The sequence below is a fragment of the Zalophus californianus genome, chromosome 6 (assembly GCF_009762305.2).
Source record: "Zalophus californianus isolate mZalCal1 chromosome 6, mZalCal1.pri.v2, whole genome shotgun sequence".
In the NCBI taxonomy this organism is placed as follows: Eukaryota; Metazoa; Chordata; class Mammalia; order Carnivora; family Otariidae; genus Zalophus; species Zalophus californianus.
In genome coordinates, this window is record NC_045600.1 from 126,158,050 (window position 1) to 126,173,706 (window position 15,657).

Here is a 15,657-nt window from a genome sequence, read left to right on the forward strand (position 1 = left end):
CGCCGAGAATTCTACAGCCAGCCTCCTCCTCTTGCCCGGTCCGTCTCTCAAGGTTTCCCGTGACCGGCGCTGCTCGGCCATCCCACCGTGGACGCCCCACCAGCCGGAGGTGGCAGGTGACAAGGTGATGAGCGCCAGTGTGGGGGATTTTAAACAAAATTATAAAGCTGCACAGAACTGCAAATAGTGGGCAAACAGACCAAACCAGCACTTTATTTTAAAAAGTTTTATTCTGCAGATTTAGAAATTTGAGATTTTTTAATAACTGTAAAAGAAATCCAGTCACACCTAATGATTAACAGAATGTAGTGGTGTATTATCTAAACAGAAATCGTGCTGATGTGCCATAATAAATTGTTCTATTAGTAAAAAAATACACTTTCGGGCACAGCATGGTATCACAAATTACAGTCAGGGTACTTTGCAAGAATTTAATCAAACTAGAGAATTCTGAGTAACTGTATCTTTTAAATGCAGCACTTAAAAATGTAACAACTCTGTGCATTCTTTTTCTTAAAAAAAAATGACCTTGTATGTGTCATAGAAATGCTGCTTTATTGCTGCAGAGGTCAAAGTTCAAGGCTCAAGAGGTACAGGAGAGAAATACAAAGGTAGCCTTAAGAAACTTGGTTTTGTTTATGTATAAAAAAGGTAAAGTTTATAAAAGTTAATTTACAAACCAAGAACAAAAGTGGTATGCACGCATTATGTACAAGCATCCTTAAAACGTCAAAATTTTCAAATGCATAGCCAAAAGAACAGAAAACCACCACTGCCCCTCGGAGGGCGAAAAAAAAAATCCCCAAATCACACCATTATTTTCTTCTGGGTGATTATACATTTCTGAAACCACCAAATCCACAATTTACTCAATCTTTTTCATGATACAGTATCTAGATGCGCACAAAAGCCATAAAAACTTAGTAATACATGGAGAGAATGATCTAAGAATTAAAACCATGAGGGTAAGGCATTCCTGCTGGTTAGTATGTCTGTGGTGATATGGTCAATTTATAGATCCAAAGAGGCCACAGAACCAGTCTCACATGCTTTGGTGTCCTTCCCTAAAAAAATGTGTTTTCATATACAGTAAGGAATTGTCTTCACTTGACTCCCTACCCACCCACCCCCAAAAAAGCTATAAATTCCCCTTGCTGTACATTTCTGTTAAATCCACTACACTGATTTATATGGTCCAGGTACATTTTTTTAAATGTGTATTACCTCATGCATAATAAAATAAAATGTGTATGCCAGGCCAGGGCCATAATAAAGTTTGAAACAGTGTACTTTGGAAAGAATAGAACTCAAATGCACCCCACTTACTGGCTGGTATTTTAACGGAAATCAATATGTGAAGCAGTGACCATAAAAAAGTACAAAAATCATTACAAAGCAAACCATCTCTGACCCTCCAGCCAATGCCGCTAGTTTTTCCATCACAAAACACGCAGTCTGCAGCATGTTTTTGAACCACGGTGCAGGGGCATGCTCACTAATCTTCATCTGTTCAAACAAAATGCTTAATACTAAAAAACTGCAGTATCAATTCTAAGAAAAGTGTAATACTTGATAGAGTGCTTCCATTTAGATTTAGTAAGTTTAAACCAGCTTCACATTATTTAATCAAGTTCCTATATTTTAAGAATTAAAAGTGGTCAATCAGGACAGAAACACAGTTTGCTCCAACAAGGTAATTTGGATCTCCAGGAAGACACTTGTTTTGCCAGGTTTTAGGATCACCTAGGAGAGAAAAAGAAGTGCCTGTCATTTGCAGTTGGTGAAACCGCTAGCCGTGATCTTTGCAACCACGGGTTAACATGAGGACATATACTCAGATACAATTCTCTCCTATCTCTTCAGCATAACACTTGTATCAAAACTCTAGGTGCTGTATTTCAATGAGGACCCACTGGAATCTAAGGATTCAAAGCTGTTTCAGAATTCTCTTTTATTGTGTTTTCAAGTTCATGCCTTTTCAAACAATGAATAGGAAGCTGGGGCGACCATATATGCCTGAGGTAGTTCCAGTGCCCGGGTCCACATAATTATTCACAGCACTTTTGAAAGTTGGGACAAAAATGTTATGATCATCCATTTGAACGGAGTAGGAGAACATATTTCTCATACTCAATTACAGACCAACATATGAATGCCTGAAAGTTCTGCAGAATCCGGTTCCTAAAGACCCTTCCTTCCCCTTTACAAAAAAAAAAAAAAAATCAGTTTAAGTCTGGACCGAGAGCTTCTCAGCCCTGATCTTAGCTGTACAACAAAATCACTCATGTAGTTCTGAAAACTCACTGACTGAATCGGGGCTTGGGTATCTGAATTTAAAAAGCTCTTGGGTGATTTGAGATCTGCGGCTAGAGCTAAGAAGCCCCAGGCAATGGACACCAAGTGTGAAGAAGGCTGGGATGACTGTCTCTATGGCGTCCAAGATAAATGATGGTCAAAGCTGCTGACTTTTGCCTTCCTTCTGTACCCCTGTGGGACAATGTCTGGGATGTTTTTGCCCGTCACAACTCCTATCTAGTGAGTAGAGGCCAGGGATGCTGCTAAACATCCCACAACGCACAGGACAGCTCCTACAACAAAGCATTCTCATCTGGCCATAATGTCAACAGTGCTAAGGTTGAGAGACCCTGCCTGCGGTGAGCTGTACATCACCTAAACGGTCTCTGAGTTACGATGGGCTCAGCAGTTTTACAATAGAGTGATTAAACAGAGGCGAAATCACTTCACAAATACATATGGGCTTATGCTGCACTGCAGGTAACAGCTTGTTTAAGCGACGAAGTAGAGCTATGACAGCTTTTTAGAAGTAAAGTAAAAATCGTAACTTTAGGCTCAAAGTTTCTTTCCAATATACTAACTTTTGTTAGGATTGGGTCAGTTGTCATCAAAATCTACCTTTGACTTTCTCAACAGAAGTTTATAGTAACAAAGCACTCTAAAGCCTTACAGGATTATACAGAAGTACATTTCGGCTCTAGGTGAATATACTCAAATTTAACAAAGGAAAAAGTTGTTTCAATCTAACAAAATAACTTTACATTCTGTGGTATAAAATATGGAATAACAAATGGAGAAATCATTTATGCTTCATATAGTAGCTGGGAAAAAAATCACTATAAAACAAGTAACTACAACAGTTATTTTAAAGCTTCTCATCCTAATTTGGTTCAGAAAATAATCAGAGCTCATGCTACAACCTGACTTTCAGAATACATGTTTAAAATGCAGCTTCATTAATATTAATTCAAACTACGCTAAAAAAATGTGTCTCCACTAGTGGAGTCCCTGAGGAAATAGCTCCACTATCTAGTGTGTTAGAATTAATTTATTAGCTTTCTCCAGAAAATGGTATACTTGTAGATATCAGGAAATACATATTTATATATAATTTTTAATCTTGGGTAGTAATAGAGTATGTTCCTGTAATCTTTATACCCTAAAGTTCTATTTCATATTAGTGTATAATCCTCACCTGGTTTACTAAAAATTCAGAAACAAAACTTTAAATTCTTATTTTTCTATATGAGGTTCAATTAAAGCGATCTATACCAAAAATACACAATGTTTCATCAACTGGTAACTGATGTAGTCACCCAAGGAAGTGAGAAATGTGAAAATGCAATGGAAGCTTTGAAGCTATGATCTTAAGAGCAAAAAGCTATTTAAAAGTAGTGTGTATAATAGAAGATTAAATTTAGAGTTTTACACTGAGAAACCATGGCCAAGTATGATCACAGTGGAAGGTACTTTTTGTCTTTCAAGCGTCTCTGGTGTATATACTTTGTAGGTTGAGAAATTAAAGAATGGTAACGAAAAACAGAAATTATTGTATAAAGGAACCAAATCATTTTAATAAGAAGATGAAAATGCCTGTATATGTAGGGCAGTGGTAACAGTTCTCCCACTGCATCTTAATAATTTTGACAGAACAAATAATTTTCTTGACCATCAAGAAACAGTCAACCTTTGGCCAAATCATCAATGTTTAAAAGGCAGAAACTTCTGTACCTTTCCACATTCATTTATGCATGCACCACAAGGAAATTTTAAAACCATGGTGATGACTACACAAGGCCACAGGAACAGAGGCAGAGATGTGCTCACAAACAGCATGGGTAGCTCCAACAGCCCAGGGATTAATCAATGACAGTACCCAAAGCCCCCAAAGGACAGAGTGAAGACAGCATACCCGACGAGGAGTCGGATGATTTTAGAGCAAAAGACCAACCGTCAGGAGTCATGGACGCACAGTGTGGTAAGCGCAGCTCCACAGGCTTCAGGAACTTGAGGCCATGGGGCCCACACATCACTAAGGGGCTCAGCAGTGTCTCACCTACAGACAGGGAGGGGGTAGGGGTGAGAGGTTAGATGGCACCTTCCTTCTAGACCACAGTTCTCCTCATGCCCCCTTCTAATGATGTGCTTTAAAACCAAATGCAGTTAATTCTCTACAGCCGCAGTGACCAAGAAAAATAGAGGACACAGGTGTAATTTAGAATTTTCTAGTAGACACTTTGAAATAAAAAACAGGTGAAATAAACTTTAGTATTTATGTAACCCAGTATATCCAAAACATTATTATTTCAACATGTAATCAAGACAGTAAATCTCTGCATTCAGTGTGTATTTTTACACTTGTACACATTTCAACTCAAAATAGCCACAGGTAATTTAAGAAACAAAACAGATGAACACAGGGGAAGGGAAGGAAAAATAAAATAAGATAAAAACAGAGAGGGAGGCAAACAGTAAGAGATTCTAATTATAGAACAAACTGAGGGTTGAGACGGAGGGGAATTAGGCTAGATGGGTGATGGGCTTAGTTAAAAGGGGGCACGTGGGTTGCAATGAGCACTGGGTGTTCTATGTAAGTGATGAGTCACTAAATTCTACTCCTGAAACTAATGCCACACTATATGTTAACTAACTTGAATTTAAATAAAATCTTTAAAAAAAAAGTGAAAAACTGGAAAAAAAAATTACATGAAAACTTCTTGCAGAAAAATTAATCTGGGAATCAATTTTATGACAAAGTAGAGAATATGCATTTAACATAGACACTTTGCCCCATTTTAGTAATGTTATAGTCATTTTTATGATTTTTAAAATAATCTGTAATTTCCTTATTGTCACAACAAAAGATAATGTTAGCCCAGACTGCATTTCAAAACTGCTTATGTCTATCACTTCTTTTTAAATTTTGGTAAAATACTGTTTTATTCTGTATCCTCTGCTTTCAATGAAATTTTTAATCAAGGATGTAAAAACAAAAACAAAAAAACACACACACAAACGTAGCCAGCCACAGGTAGCTGGTGGCAACTGCATTAGATCATGGGGTTTTTGTAAGATATATTCACCAAATGTACGTTTTATAAAAGTTACTTATAGGGCGCCTGGGTGGCTCAGTCGGTTAAGCATCTGCCTTTGGCTCAGGTCATGATCCCGGGGTCCTGGGATCAAGCCCCGCATCGGGCTCCCTACCCCGCGGGGAGTCTGCTTCTCCCTCTCCCTCTGCCTGTCGCTTCCCCCCACTTGTGTGTGCTCTCTGTCAAATAAATAAAATCTTAAAAAAGATTATGAAAAATAACAGCTTTCCTAGATTCCTTAAGAAGTTCAGAAACACACATGGTAATACCTGATAGGGATACGTTATTTACTGTGTTGAGCCCTGACCAGTGCCAGCGATGGGGGATGAGCACCTGCTCCAAGACGCCTCTGTTCTACAATCAGGTAACAGGCACGGAGCAAAGCCTTTCTGAGTGGGTGTTACCTAGACCCATCTCCAGAGATGCAAGGGGTGAATGGCTCAAAGACAGATTTGGTGAGGTCAGCTAAGACCACCCAGCAGACAGGTGGAGGAATGTCCAAAGGCCTGGTCACCTGTCATCACTGTCACTTTCACACTGAAAAGTAAAGCCCACCGTGTGGGAAGTCTAGCGTGCTCACCTCTATCACCCACCCCCTGCACACCCATGATGCCACTCCAGAGCACCCCCCTCCACAGTGCTCATTTGAGGGGCCTTCCCTGATGGGAGGCACATGCTGGGGCTGGCAAAGTAGAAAGGGTGTCCCGATTATCCTCTCAACTGAGCACTACAAGCTTTCAAGAGCACAGAGGGCAACTCTAGTTATTAAAACTACACAGGGAAACAAACACGCTTACCTTTCTCCTTATCTAAAGGCGGAAGGATGCTGTTGTCTCGGCAGACCTTGAAATAGATTTCCTGCTCAATTCCCTCAGGAATGGCTCCTTGTGGGATAATTATACTAACGCCAGTTTCTATGGAGCTCAACACCCCGCCATTGCTGTTAAACACGCCTCGGGCCGTGGCCACCACAGTATGACCATCCTCATCTTCATCTTCTTCCACAGCTGAAGGGCTGAGAGTTCAGAAACAACTAATGAGTAAACCCCCCACAATGCAAAGGAGTTGCCACTATGATTCCAACAGGTGGTTTCGTTTCATTTTATTTCTCCATATATCAAGAAGGTAAGTTTTCAGTGACACATTTTACTCACAGGAATAATAAGTCATATTCTTCCTGGAGAAATCATTTTCACTTTTGAAGCTAACTAATCAATTTCCCTTCCTTACTAATTTTTGCAACCAGAATGCACAAAGTCTGATCACCTTGCTCACCCAACTGCTATAGTTCATTAGTTTTAAGAAACACATTTTAACATCCATGAAATTTGAGTTTTAAGATTGGCAGTCATGGTTTAACTGGCAGCACTTTCTCTTCTTCTTAGTGATACTAAGACAATGGTGCATGTTACAGCTGATGGCACATGAGACCTGAGAAGTACTAGTTAGGTTCTCCACCTCCCTGGGATTTTGAGCAGTACTCCCTGAGTATCAGTCCTTGCTGTCAAAGGCTTCCACAGTGCCATGAGGTAATACTTTGCTGTGGGTACACCTCAAGCACCCATGAAAAAAAAAAAAACATATTCACTTAGTACACAAAGAATACCCAAGGCCGAGGGGATGTGGTTTCAATGACTGCTTCAAAAATGTAGGCTATCAAGACTTCTTGAAGTAAAATTTTGAGTCACAACCTAAAGGTGAGCAGAAAGATGGAATGACACAGTTAAGTGTATGAAGGGAGGCTGCAGCTTCATTCCTGCACGACCAGAGCACCACGGACAAGGCTGATGTGTGTGAGGAAGGACAGGCTTCCCATCCCCCACTACTGGAAAGGTTCACAAAGAGGGGAAGGCAGCACATTTCCATGAGCATTCTTGCTCTTGGGAAGCAGACCGCAGGTGGTCCTCCTGGCCCCGGGTTCTGCTGCTGGTGCTTCGGTTTCAGCGGGTGGTGGCTTGACAATACAAGTGGATTTGGGAGGCTGAGGCTGAGGTGAGCTTCCGTGTGGCCAGAATGGGTCTAGTCAGTCACCACGTAAGGACAAGAGGGAAAGGAGTATATGGAATATGGATCCAGGTAGGCTCGCTTTCTCTCGTTTGCTCAGACATCTTACTCATTAAAACTATAAAAAGAACAACCATTTTGAGGTTGTTACATTTTTATTACTGTTGAACAAAGAGTGGATAAGAACACAGATGCTTATGTTTTTGAGAAATTCTCCAAGCGTACCTCAGCAGCCCAAGGTTAGAGGTTATGGAAAGCTATGGTTGGTTAAGAGTATGGGCTCTGGGGTCAGACGACCAAGGGCTGCTGAATGTAGGCCCCCCTCACCCTAGCTGTGTGACTCTGCGCAAACCACAACGTCACTCAACCGCAGTTCTTAGTAAAACGCGGATAATGACAATGCCTACGGACCATATGTGGTCGTTAACTTTATTACTTTATTAACATTATCTTGTACCTCTTGTAGGATGTTTCACGTAACGACATTCATCTCAACAACATTTTGGACAACACTGTTAGGTTTAAAGTCGAAGTTAAAATGTTCACTTTAAGTCCCAAGTCACAGAAACTACGCCACACTCACATTAGACAAACCACAAGACCAAGAAAAAGGCAAAACTCTTACCTCACAGGAACAGCTTTAGGTACTGTGCTGATGTTGTTCAACTGATATTTAGGTTTATCTGCGTGGAGGGAGAAAGTTTCAACCCCGCTGTCAAACTCAGGAGGCTGTGCTGCACCATGTGCTTTCGCAAGAGTTTGGGGAGAAGCGGGGGCTTTTGAAGACAAGTCAGGTTTCTGTGCCGTTTCACTTGGCAACAGATTGTGGTTGAATTTAGGACTTTCGAACTTGCGCTCAAACGGCCGGGCAGAACTTGTGTATGGTTTTGGTGTGAATCGATTATACGCCGGAGTGGCCGTTTTCTGAGTCTGTTCAGCTCCATTAACTGGAGCTTTATCTGGGAAACTTTTCTGGGGATAGAAAGTAGATTGAACAGTGTCTTCTCGGTTCGGTGGTCTGAAAGTCGCTGGCTTATTCTGAGATGGAGGTGGGTCTGGTTTGGACACTAAAGAATTCTGAAAATCCAGCGACATCGAACTACCTGAAAAAATAAACACATATAAACATTTTTAAAACTTCCTCAAAAAACTTTAACAGCCCCTCTCCGGTGTCTCTCCCATCTTAACTTGTCCCAGTGCTGGAGTCACGGCCAAGGTCAGGGTTAGAGCCCTGGTGGCTGTCTGTGACACTGAGGGACCAGGAGGCGGATGGACACATGTGGTACTTTAGAGTATTCTGCTGCCTTGGGGTCAAGGTCATGCTTCTAAGAGTCCAGGCCTCCAGAGACTGGTGTCTGAGTATCCCCTCTCCAACATCCGTAACAAATAAGAAACAGAATGACAACACAGGGACACCTGGGTGGCTCAGTCGGTTAGGCGTCTGCCTTTGGCTCAGGTCATGATCCCAGGGTCCTGGGATCGAGTTCCGCCCGCATCGAGCTCCCTGCTCTGTGGGGAGAGCCTGCTTCTCCCTCTTCCTCTGCCTCTCTCTCTGTCTCTCATGAATAAATAAAATTAAAAAATCTTAAAAAAAAAAAAAAGAATGACAATACAGCTATGTTAAAAAAAATCAGCACTATAAAACTCATCTAAAGTCAAAAGGAAAGCCAAAGAATGAGAGAAGCTATTTACAACCTGTATCATTATATGGAATTAGGATCTAAAACCTTTAAAGAACTCCTATACACCCACAAGAAGAGTCTACCAAAGAGAAGATGGACAAAGCCCTGCAGAGGCAACAACGGAAGTGAAGGCCGGAATGCTCAGTTACCATACAAGACACTCAACCTCACTACGAGGAAAATGCAAACCCAAAACAAACCCCAAATACCATCTCACACCCACTAGATTGGCAACACTTCAGTTTGGTAACACCACGTGTTGGCAAAGATGTGGAAGAGGAATTTCCAGGTATGGCTGGTGGCAGTATAAAGTAGTATCGACTGAACTCTAGCAACTCATTCAGGAGAAAAAGAACATCAATGCTACACAAAGTCTTTCAGACAAAAAAGAGAAAGAGGAACATGTCCTCGGCACTCTTTTATGAAATTAGCACAACAATGACAGCAAAACCAGACAAGGACATTATTAAAAAATAATAATAATAAACCCAAATTCCTTGTGAACACAGCAACATATTTTACTTCATTAACAGAACAAATAAGAAAAAGGTTATGATCATCTTAAGGCATGTGACCAGATGCTTTCAGCAAACTAGAAAGGAATAAAAGGGAACATTCAAAACATAATAAAGGGTAGCTATGAGAAGCCACAAAAAAAACAATAGCTAACATGGAAGGGTGAAATATTAAATCCTTTCTCCCTAAAAGATGGGGAAGCAAAGATGTCTGCTATCATCACTTCTACTCAACATTTTATTTGAGGTCCTTGCCAGCATAAAAAGGCAAGAAAAAGAAAGAAAAGGGGTTTAAGAATTGGAAAGAATTAACACTTTATCAGCAGACGTGAGAATGTGGAAAGAAAATCCTAAAATGGGGAAATGTCAATCTACCAGTACGACTCTACAGCTCATCTGGTTGAAGACTTGGCCCAGAATTTGATTCCTACAAAAATAACTGAGAAACATCTGTAGAAGCAAAAAGGCAACAGGAAAATGGATAAATCATGGTATATTCTTAGGATAAAAGAGACAACCCTTTTTTTGAAAGGGCCAAATAAGGGGCACTGGGAGGTGAAAGCAGCAATCCTCCTTTCGGCGAGTCTGAGGGAAAGCAAACAGACACAGACGGTTTGAAGGGCAACAGGAACAAAGCAAGGCGCTCTGAACAATGGACTAGTGAGCTGTACGTGTCGGAGGGCGGAGGGAAAGGGAAAGGGAAAGACGGAACAAGCAGGAATGAGGGAGAAGAGCCACACCAGTGGCCCAGGGAGAGACGGCGTGGGTAAGGGGGCATGGGGTAAGAGTTATTGCGCAGAGACCTGTGAAGGAGACAGCGCGGGCAAAACCACAGGGGTACAGCTGTTAAGATGAATCAGTGGGAACTGCTGGACCCCTTGTTGGGATTTTGCCACAGTACCTAACTGCAAGGTGCTGAGGGACACATGTTCCATGGAACTTTACAGCTCTCCTATACCCATGTGTGGAGAAGGAACGTAACTGATTTTTACAAACTGCCAAATATTTAGATTTAGACATACTGGCTAACAAATACTACTTCCAGAGATTGAGCTGTGCTAGTAAAGGAGATTAAAATCTATTTAGCTAAAAGGCTTATCTGATACAATGGTCATAGTCATAAAAACAGGAGATGTACTTTACTTACGAAAACCCTTAGTTTTCGTTGTTCCCAGGCTAAAGGTTTCAAGTATATATATTTTAATGAAAAACCCTTTTGCTTACAAACTGCAAGAATTCAGTTTTGTAAGTATTACTCTATTACAGCAGTAATGACAACTTTCAAACTTCCTACCTTCACCATGTGCCCCCTTGGCATGCGTGTGGAGGGCAAGAGAGGAGCTGGTACTGGGCTGAGCAGGCTGGGCATACTGGGAGGGCAATGGGGGAGGAGGGGGAGTGGCCTGGACCGGCTCATAGCGCTTCTCACCAAATGATCTATCCATGCCATCAGCTTCAGGAGACTTTCCCCTGTGAAAAAACGAAGACAAGGCCAACATATGAAAATGGATTTACACTGACAAAACAAGTTCTCATTCCTCTAAGTATCCCTGAGTTTAAAAAAAAACAAACTAGAAATTTCACAATTTATTCTCAGGAGTATAAATGGTTAACTCTACCCAAATATACAAACAAATTCGACCATTTATCAGCACAAGAAATGTAAGACAGCACAGATACTCAAAGAGTATTAGTAAAACATCCAGAAGATGGCAACCAAAAGGCAGATGAAATTTTGGGTATACTTGTAATATTAATTGTTTTGCTTAAAAAAACCAGTAATGGTTGAGAGGTTTGAGAAAGACTTCCAAATATTTTCAAAAATATTTACTGACCCAAATCTTTCTTAGATTCATTTCTGATTTGGTATCTGAGGTACAAAAAGCCTTGACTTCTGTCACGCTCAAAGCACCACAAAAAATGGTTTTATAGACCAGAGATTGGCAAATTTTTTTATTGTAAAGGGCTGGACAATAAATGTTGTTGGCTTCTGGGGCCATATAGGCTTTTGCACAACTATACAAACTCTGCCCCAAAGCAGCCATAATATGTAAATGAAATTAGTGTGGTTGTGTTCCAGCGACACTAAAAACTCTGGACATCTCTCACTTGGCAACTGCCCTTAATTTACTGGATCCATTTTTTTGTTTAACAACTGCTGGAGTAGCAGACATTGCTTGATTTTACAAGGCTCATTTAAGTCAAATTGTGCCACCTATGCTTGTTTTTTCAGATCGCCAATTGTTAATATGTAACACATCAAATTCAAACAAAAGAAATCTTTAAAAGAGACCCATAATTACAACACTGCCATCTAAACCTTTGCAGAGAGCCAAAGCTGCACTGGCTTTATGTGCACAAACAAAACAGACATTTGGAACGTACTTTCACAGAAAATTTCATCGACGAAGTCTAGTCTTGTGATAAGCTTTAAAATGACGCTGTTACGTTGCTTTCGGGCTCTTACACGAAGCATTTGAAGACTTTACAATCTGAAAGTGCACATAATGCCAGTGACGCAGTGAGGGACACCTTATGTAACAGCCTCACATTAATGCCAGTCTTACCACTTGACGCTCCTTTTCAAGTAGTCATAGCTAGCGTAAGAGCCAAGAAATCTAGGTGACGGCAAAGCAAGCGCAATAGAAAAACGAAAGGAAATGGTCAATCTAACTAAGTACATTTGCAGCAAATGGAATTCAAATGTCATTTTAAAATAGCAACCAAAAAAATACACATCATTTCAAAAGAATTTGATCTATAAAAAAATATATCACTAACTTTCATTTAAGCTAGGAAAATCACCCATCAATTAAAATACAGTAACGTAGTTAGGTCCTGCCTGCCCGCCTGCCCGCCCTCCACATATTTTAACTGTGCAGCTAGTGAGTAGCAAGGTGCCTGAGCTTTCTTCCTCTTCCACCTCTGCCCTCTGGCTTCACTTGCCAGTGGTGAGTAAAGAGATGAACTAAATAAAGGAGGGATACCAGGAATAATCAACAGGCTCTGAATAAGAATGAAATGCTCTATTAAAAGAAGAGGGCCAGGCAAAAGAAATCCTCTAAGCGAAAACAGGAAGAAGCACTCCAACCCACTGGCTGTGTGGGTCCCCAGCAGGGTAATGAGGAGCGGGCGAGTGGAAATAGGACTGCCTCTGAAACATGACTGATGAACCTGTGCTCCTTCCTAGCAAGACCTTATCCATCACCGGTCCTAGAGCTAAGTCCTGGGATGGGTGGAGCCTATCTGTAAAGCCGCCATGCTTGAATCTCACAGCTTCTCTCACTGAACGTCACATACACGCACACAGAAATCACCTAACATCAATCTTCCTTAGTTCTTAAAAGGTTGAAAACTGCTAACATTTGTTTTGAGACCTGGAAGTCTCACAGTAAGTGGACTCTTGAGAGAGAAAGATTCTAGTGCCAGCAAAATCCCTGAAGAAGTTCACTGAGTCTCTGGGCGGGGAAAGGTACACAGACCCAGAGGGAGACTGCTCTTTCAGCCCTGTGGTGGAATCCTGGAAACTCCTCGCAGGCTGTGAAGATGAACAGCTAAGCCACTATTTCCAAACCTCCCCAGTTCCAACCGGGCTCTCCAGAACTGTAAGACAGGTGATATGCACTTGCTTTCCAGGATGTGTGTCCTATGCTAGCAGACTTCTCCCCTCTCTAACTCCCACCATTTCTGAGGCGTGCTTTTAAGTGGAACGTAAGCACATGTTATCTGGAAGAAGACAACTTTGTTATTTCTATATTTTACTTTAGAAAATAAAGGCCTGCAGGCAGTCTACTGGTGACCAAAAAACAGTAAATGGTTTTGAAATACAGGACAAAGAGGTTCATATATTTTAAATTATTTTCCAGTTGTTAAAGCTGTCTTAATTGGGCACAGGAGTACAACAGCACTAGAAGGTGGAGACACAGAAACACCTCCTCTCTGTCATCCTATCTTATTCCTCATTCCCCTTCCCATTGCTCTACCCACCAGATACCCACATGGGGAAATACAGCACAACTATGAAGAGTTTTCACTTTATGCCACAAAAGAAGGAAATGTATACTAGTGTCCATCTCAAGTCACACTCTGCAACTCCCATAACACTCACAATAGGAAACAGTGAAACCAAACACTCAAGAGTCCTAGGCGTATTCACAAAGACAGATGTTATCTATTTCTGTCAAAGGCAATATATGGTTGAGGAACCTCGGACCAGCTAAGACTCGTTCCTCCCAAAGCTGCATTAATGGAAAGGGGGGGCAACTGATGCACCTAGTACACTGTGCCCTGTGCTGCTGAGTCCCCACCCACCAAATACTAGGCAGCGTTCTAGACCCTGTCGGAAAATTATACATCAGAAACATGTCACTAAATCTTTGTAGAAAACCCAATTAATGCAAAACCAAAAACGCTTTGTCAGTTGATTCTCTGAAAAGACTTTTTACTCTTTAGACCTAAATGTATTTTCTTAAGGCTGTAATCTATTTACCAAGTACATAAATAAAATTTAAAAAATAAAATAAAATAATAAAATCTCTCTCTTTACACTATACCCTTGGACCTGCTGCTAACAAGAATGAATGTGGAGCGCCTGGGTGGCTCAGTCGGTTGACTGTCTGCCTTCAGCTCGGGTCATCATCTCAGGGTCCTTGGGATGATGCACTGCCTCTGTTGGGCTCCTTGCTCAGTGGGGAGTCGGCTTCTCCCTCTGCCTCTGCCCCTCCCCCATACTCGTGCTGTCTCAAAATCTTAAAAAAAAAAAAAGAAGAAGAAGAAGAAGAATCAATGTGTTAAATGACAAGTAAAAGTGAGCTCACTACAGCTCACTGTCTGAGTCTGGACACTCTCTCCAGATGTACCGGGCACCTCTCTAGTGCTGCGTTAGGGGAGGTTCACGACACTGGACACTGTTTGCATTTAACAACGCCCACTGCAGCACTCTGGTTTGCATTTGTAGTTCTCACAAACGGCTTTCTTCTCTAGACAAAGGTGTAAATGGATGACAGTGGAAAAAAGGTTTTTAAAACTTCACCTCAAATGACGTCTAAGAATAGAGTGGTAATTAAAATTAGGTTTTTAATATTAGAGGTTTTAAAGAATATTCTATTTTCCACTCAATAGTAAATAACAAATGATAGTTAAGTCCAGATAATCCCAAGCATCTAATTCACTAAATACCTGGGTGCTTTGGAACTTAGACACAAGAATGATTTGTGATGGCTTTTTGATGTGTCAACTTGGGCAGGCCGAACTATAGCCCCATCTTTTGCTCAAATTCCTGCTGTGACAGGGATTTACAGATGTAATGCCTAGAATCAGTTGAGTTCACATAATCAAAATGGAGATCTGGATGGACCCTTGTAAAGAGAACTTAGGCCTTCCCTGAACTCAGAGATTCCCAAACAACTCTGCCTCTTCTCTTCCTGTCCTGTGAACTTACAACTTACAGCAAGGTCCCACAATGGTGTAAACCAACTCCTTGTAATAAATCCACATCTGTTTCTCATTCTTGTGGGTTTGTTTTGCTGAAGTATGAACACACCTGTGCCAATGTGAATTTATATATCCCACTCTTAGTGGGTCTGTATACCAACAAAAACCCCAAGAAAGACAGACAAATCAACAAGATCCCCAACAGACAAGTCAACAAAAAGGAGAAGCACAGAACGGGGAAAAGATGACTAGGAGTCAAGAAACTTGGGTGCTACGTCTTAAGCTCTACCCCTGTCATGCCACCTCACTGGACCTCGGTTTTCTCTTGCATAAAACTGGACCAGAAATCCTTAAAGTCCCCTCAAGCTCCAACAATAAAAAAAGATAAGCTCTTTGTCACCTTGAAAAAAAAAGACCAAAAAACCCTCCACAAAACTCTGTTGTCCTCTTTCAAATAATGTTGCCCCCTGCCATGCTGTGTTCATATTTAAAAAGCAAAAACAGAAAAGAAGGAAAAGAACCAGTTTATTAAGTGTGTTGTGCAGTGGGGAGACTTATGATTCACCTAAAACTCAGGGTCTTCACAGTTTACTCCCTTACCTGAAAACACTTTGATTTTAATATCTTTCATAAGGC

At 41.1% G+C, this 15,657-nt stretch overlaps 1 protein-coding gene across 1 annotated transcript in view; it reads right to left on the bottom strand.

The window, feature by feature from the left end:
* Positions 1 to 211: 211 nt before the first annotated feature.
* Positions 212 to 15,657, bottom strand: part of TJP1 (tight junction protein 1) — a 255,838-nt gene continuing 240,392 nt past the window's right edge. Inside the window, 5 exon segments of the mRNA XM_027569943.2 lie at positions 212 to 1,743; positions 4,208 to 4,351; positions 6,185 to 6,402; positions 8,017 to 8,494; positions 10,883 to 11,058. Coding sequence (XP_027425744.2) covers positions 1,649 to 1,743; positions 4,208 to 4,351; positions 6,185 to 6,402; positions 8,017 to 8,494; positions 10,883 to 11,058 — 1,111 coding nt within the window. The 3' untranslated portion in view covers positions 212 to 1,648.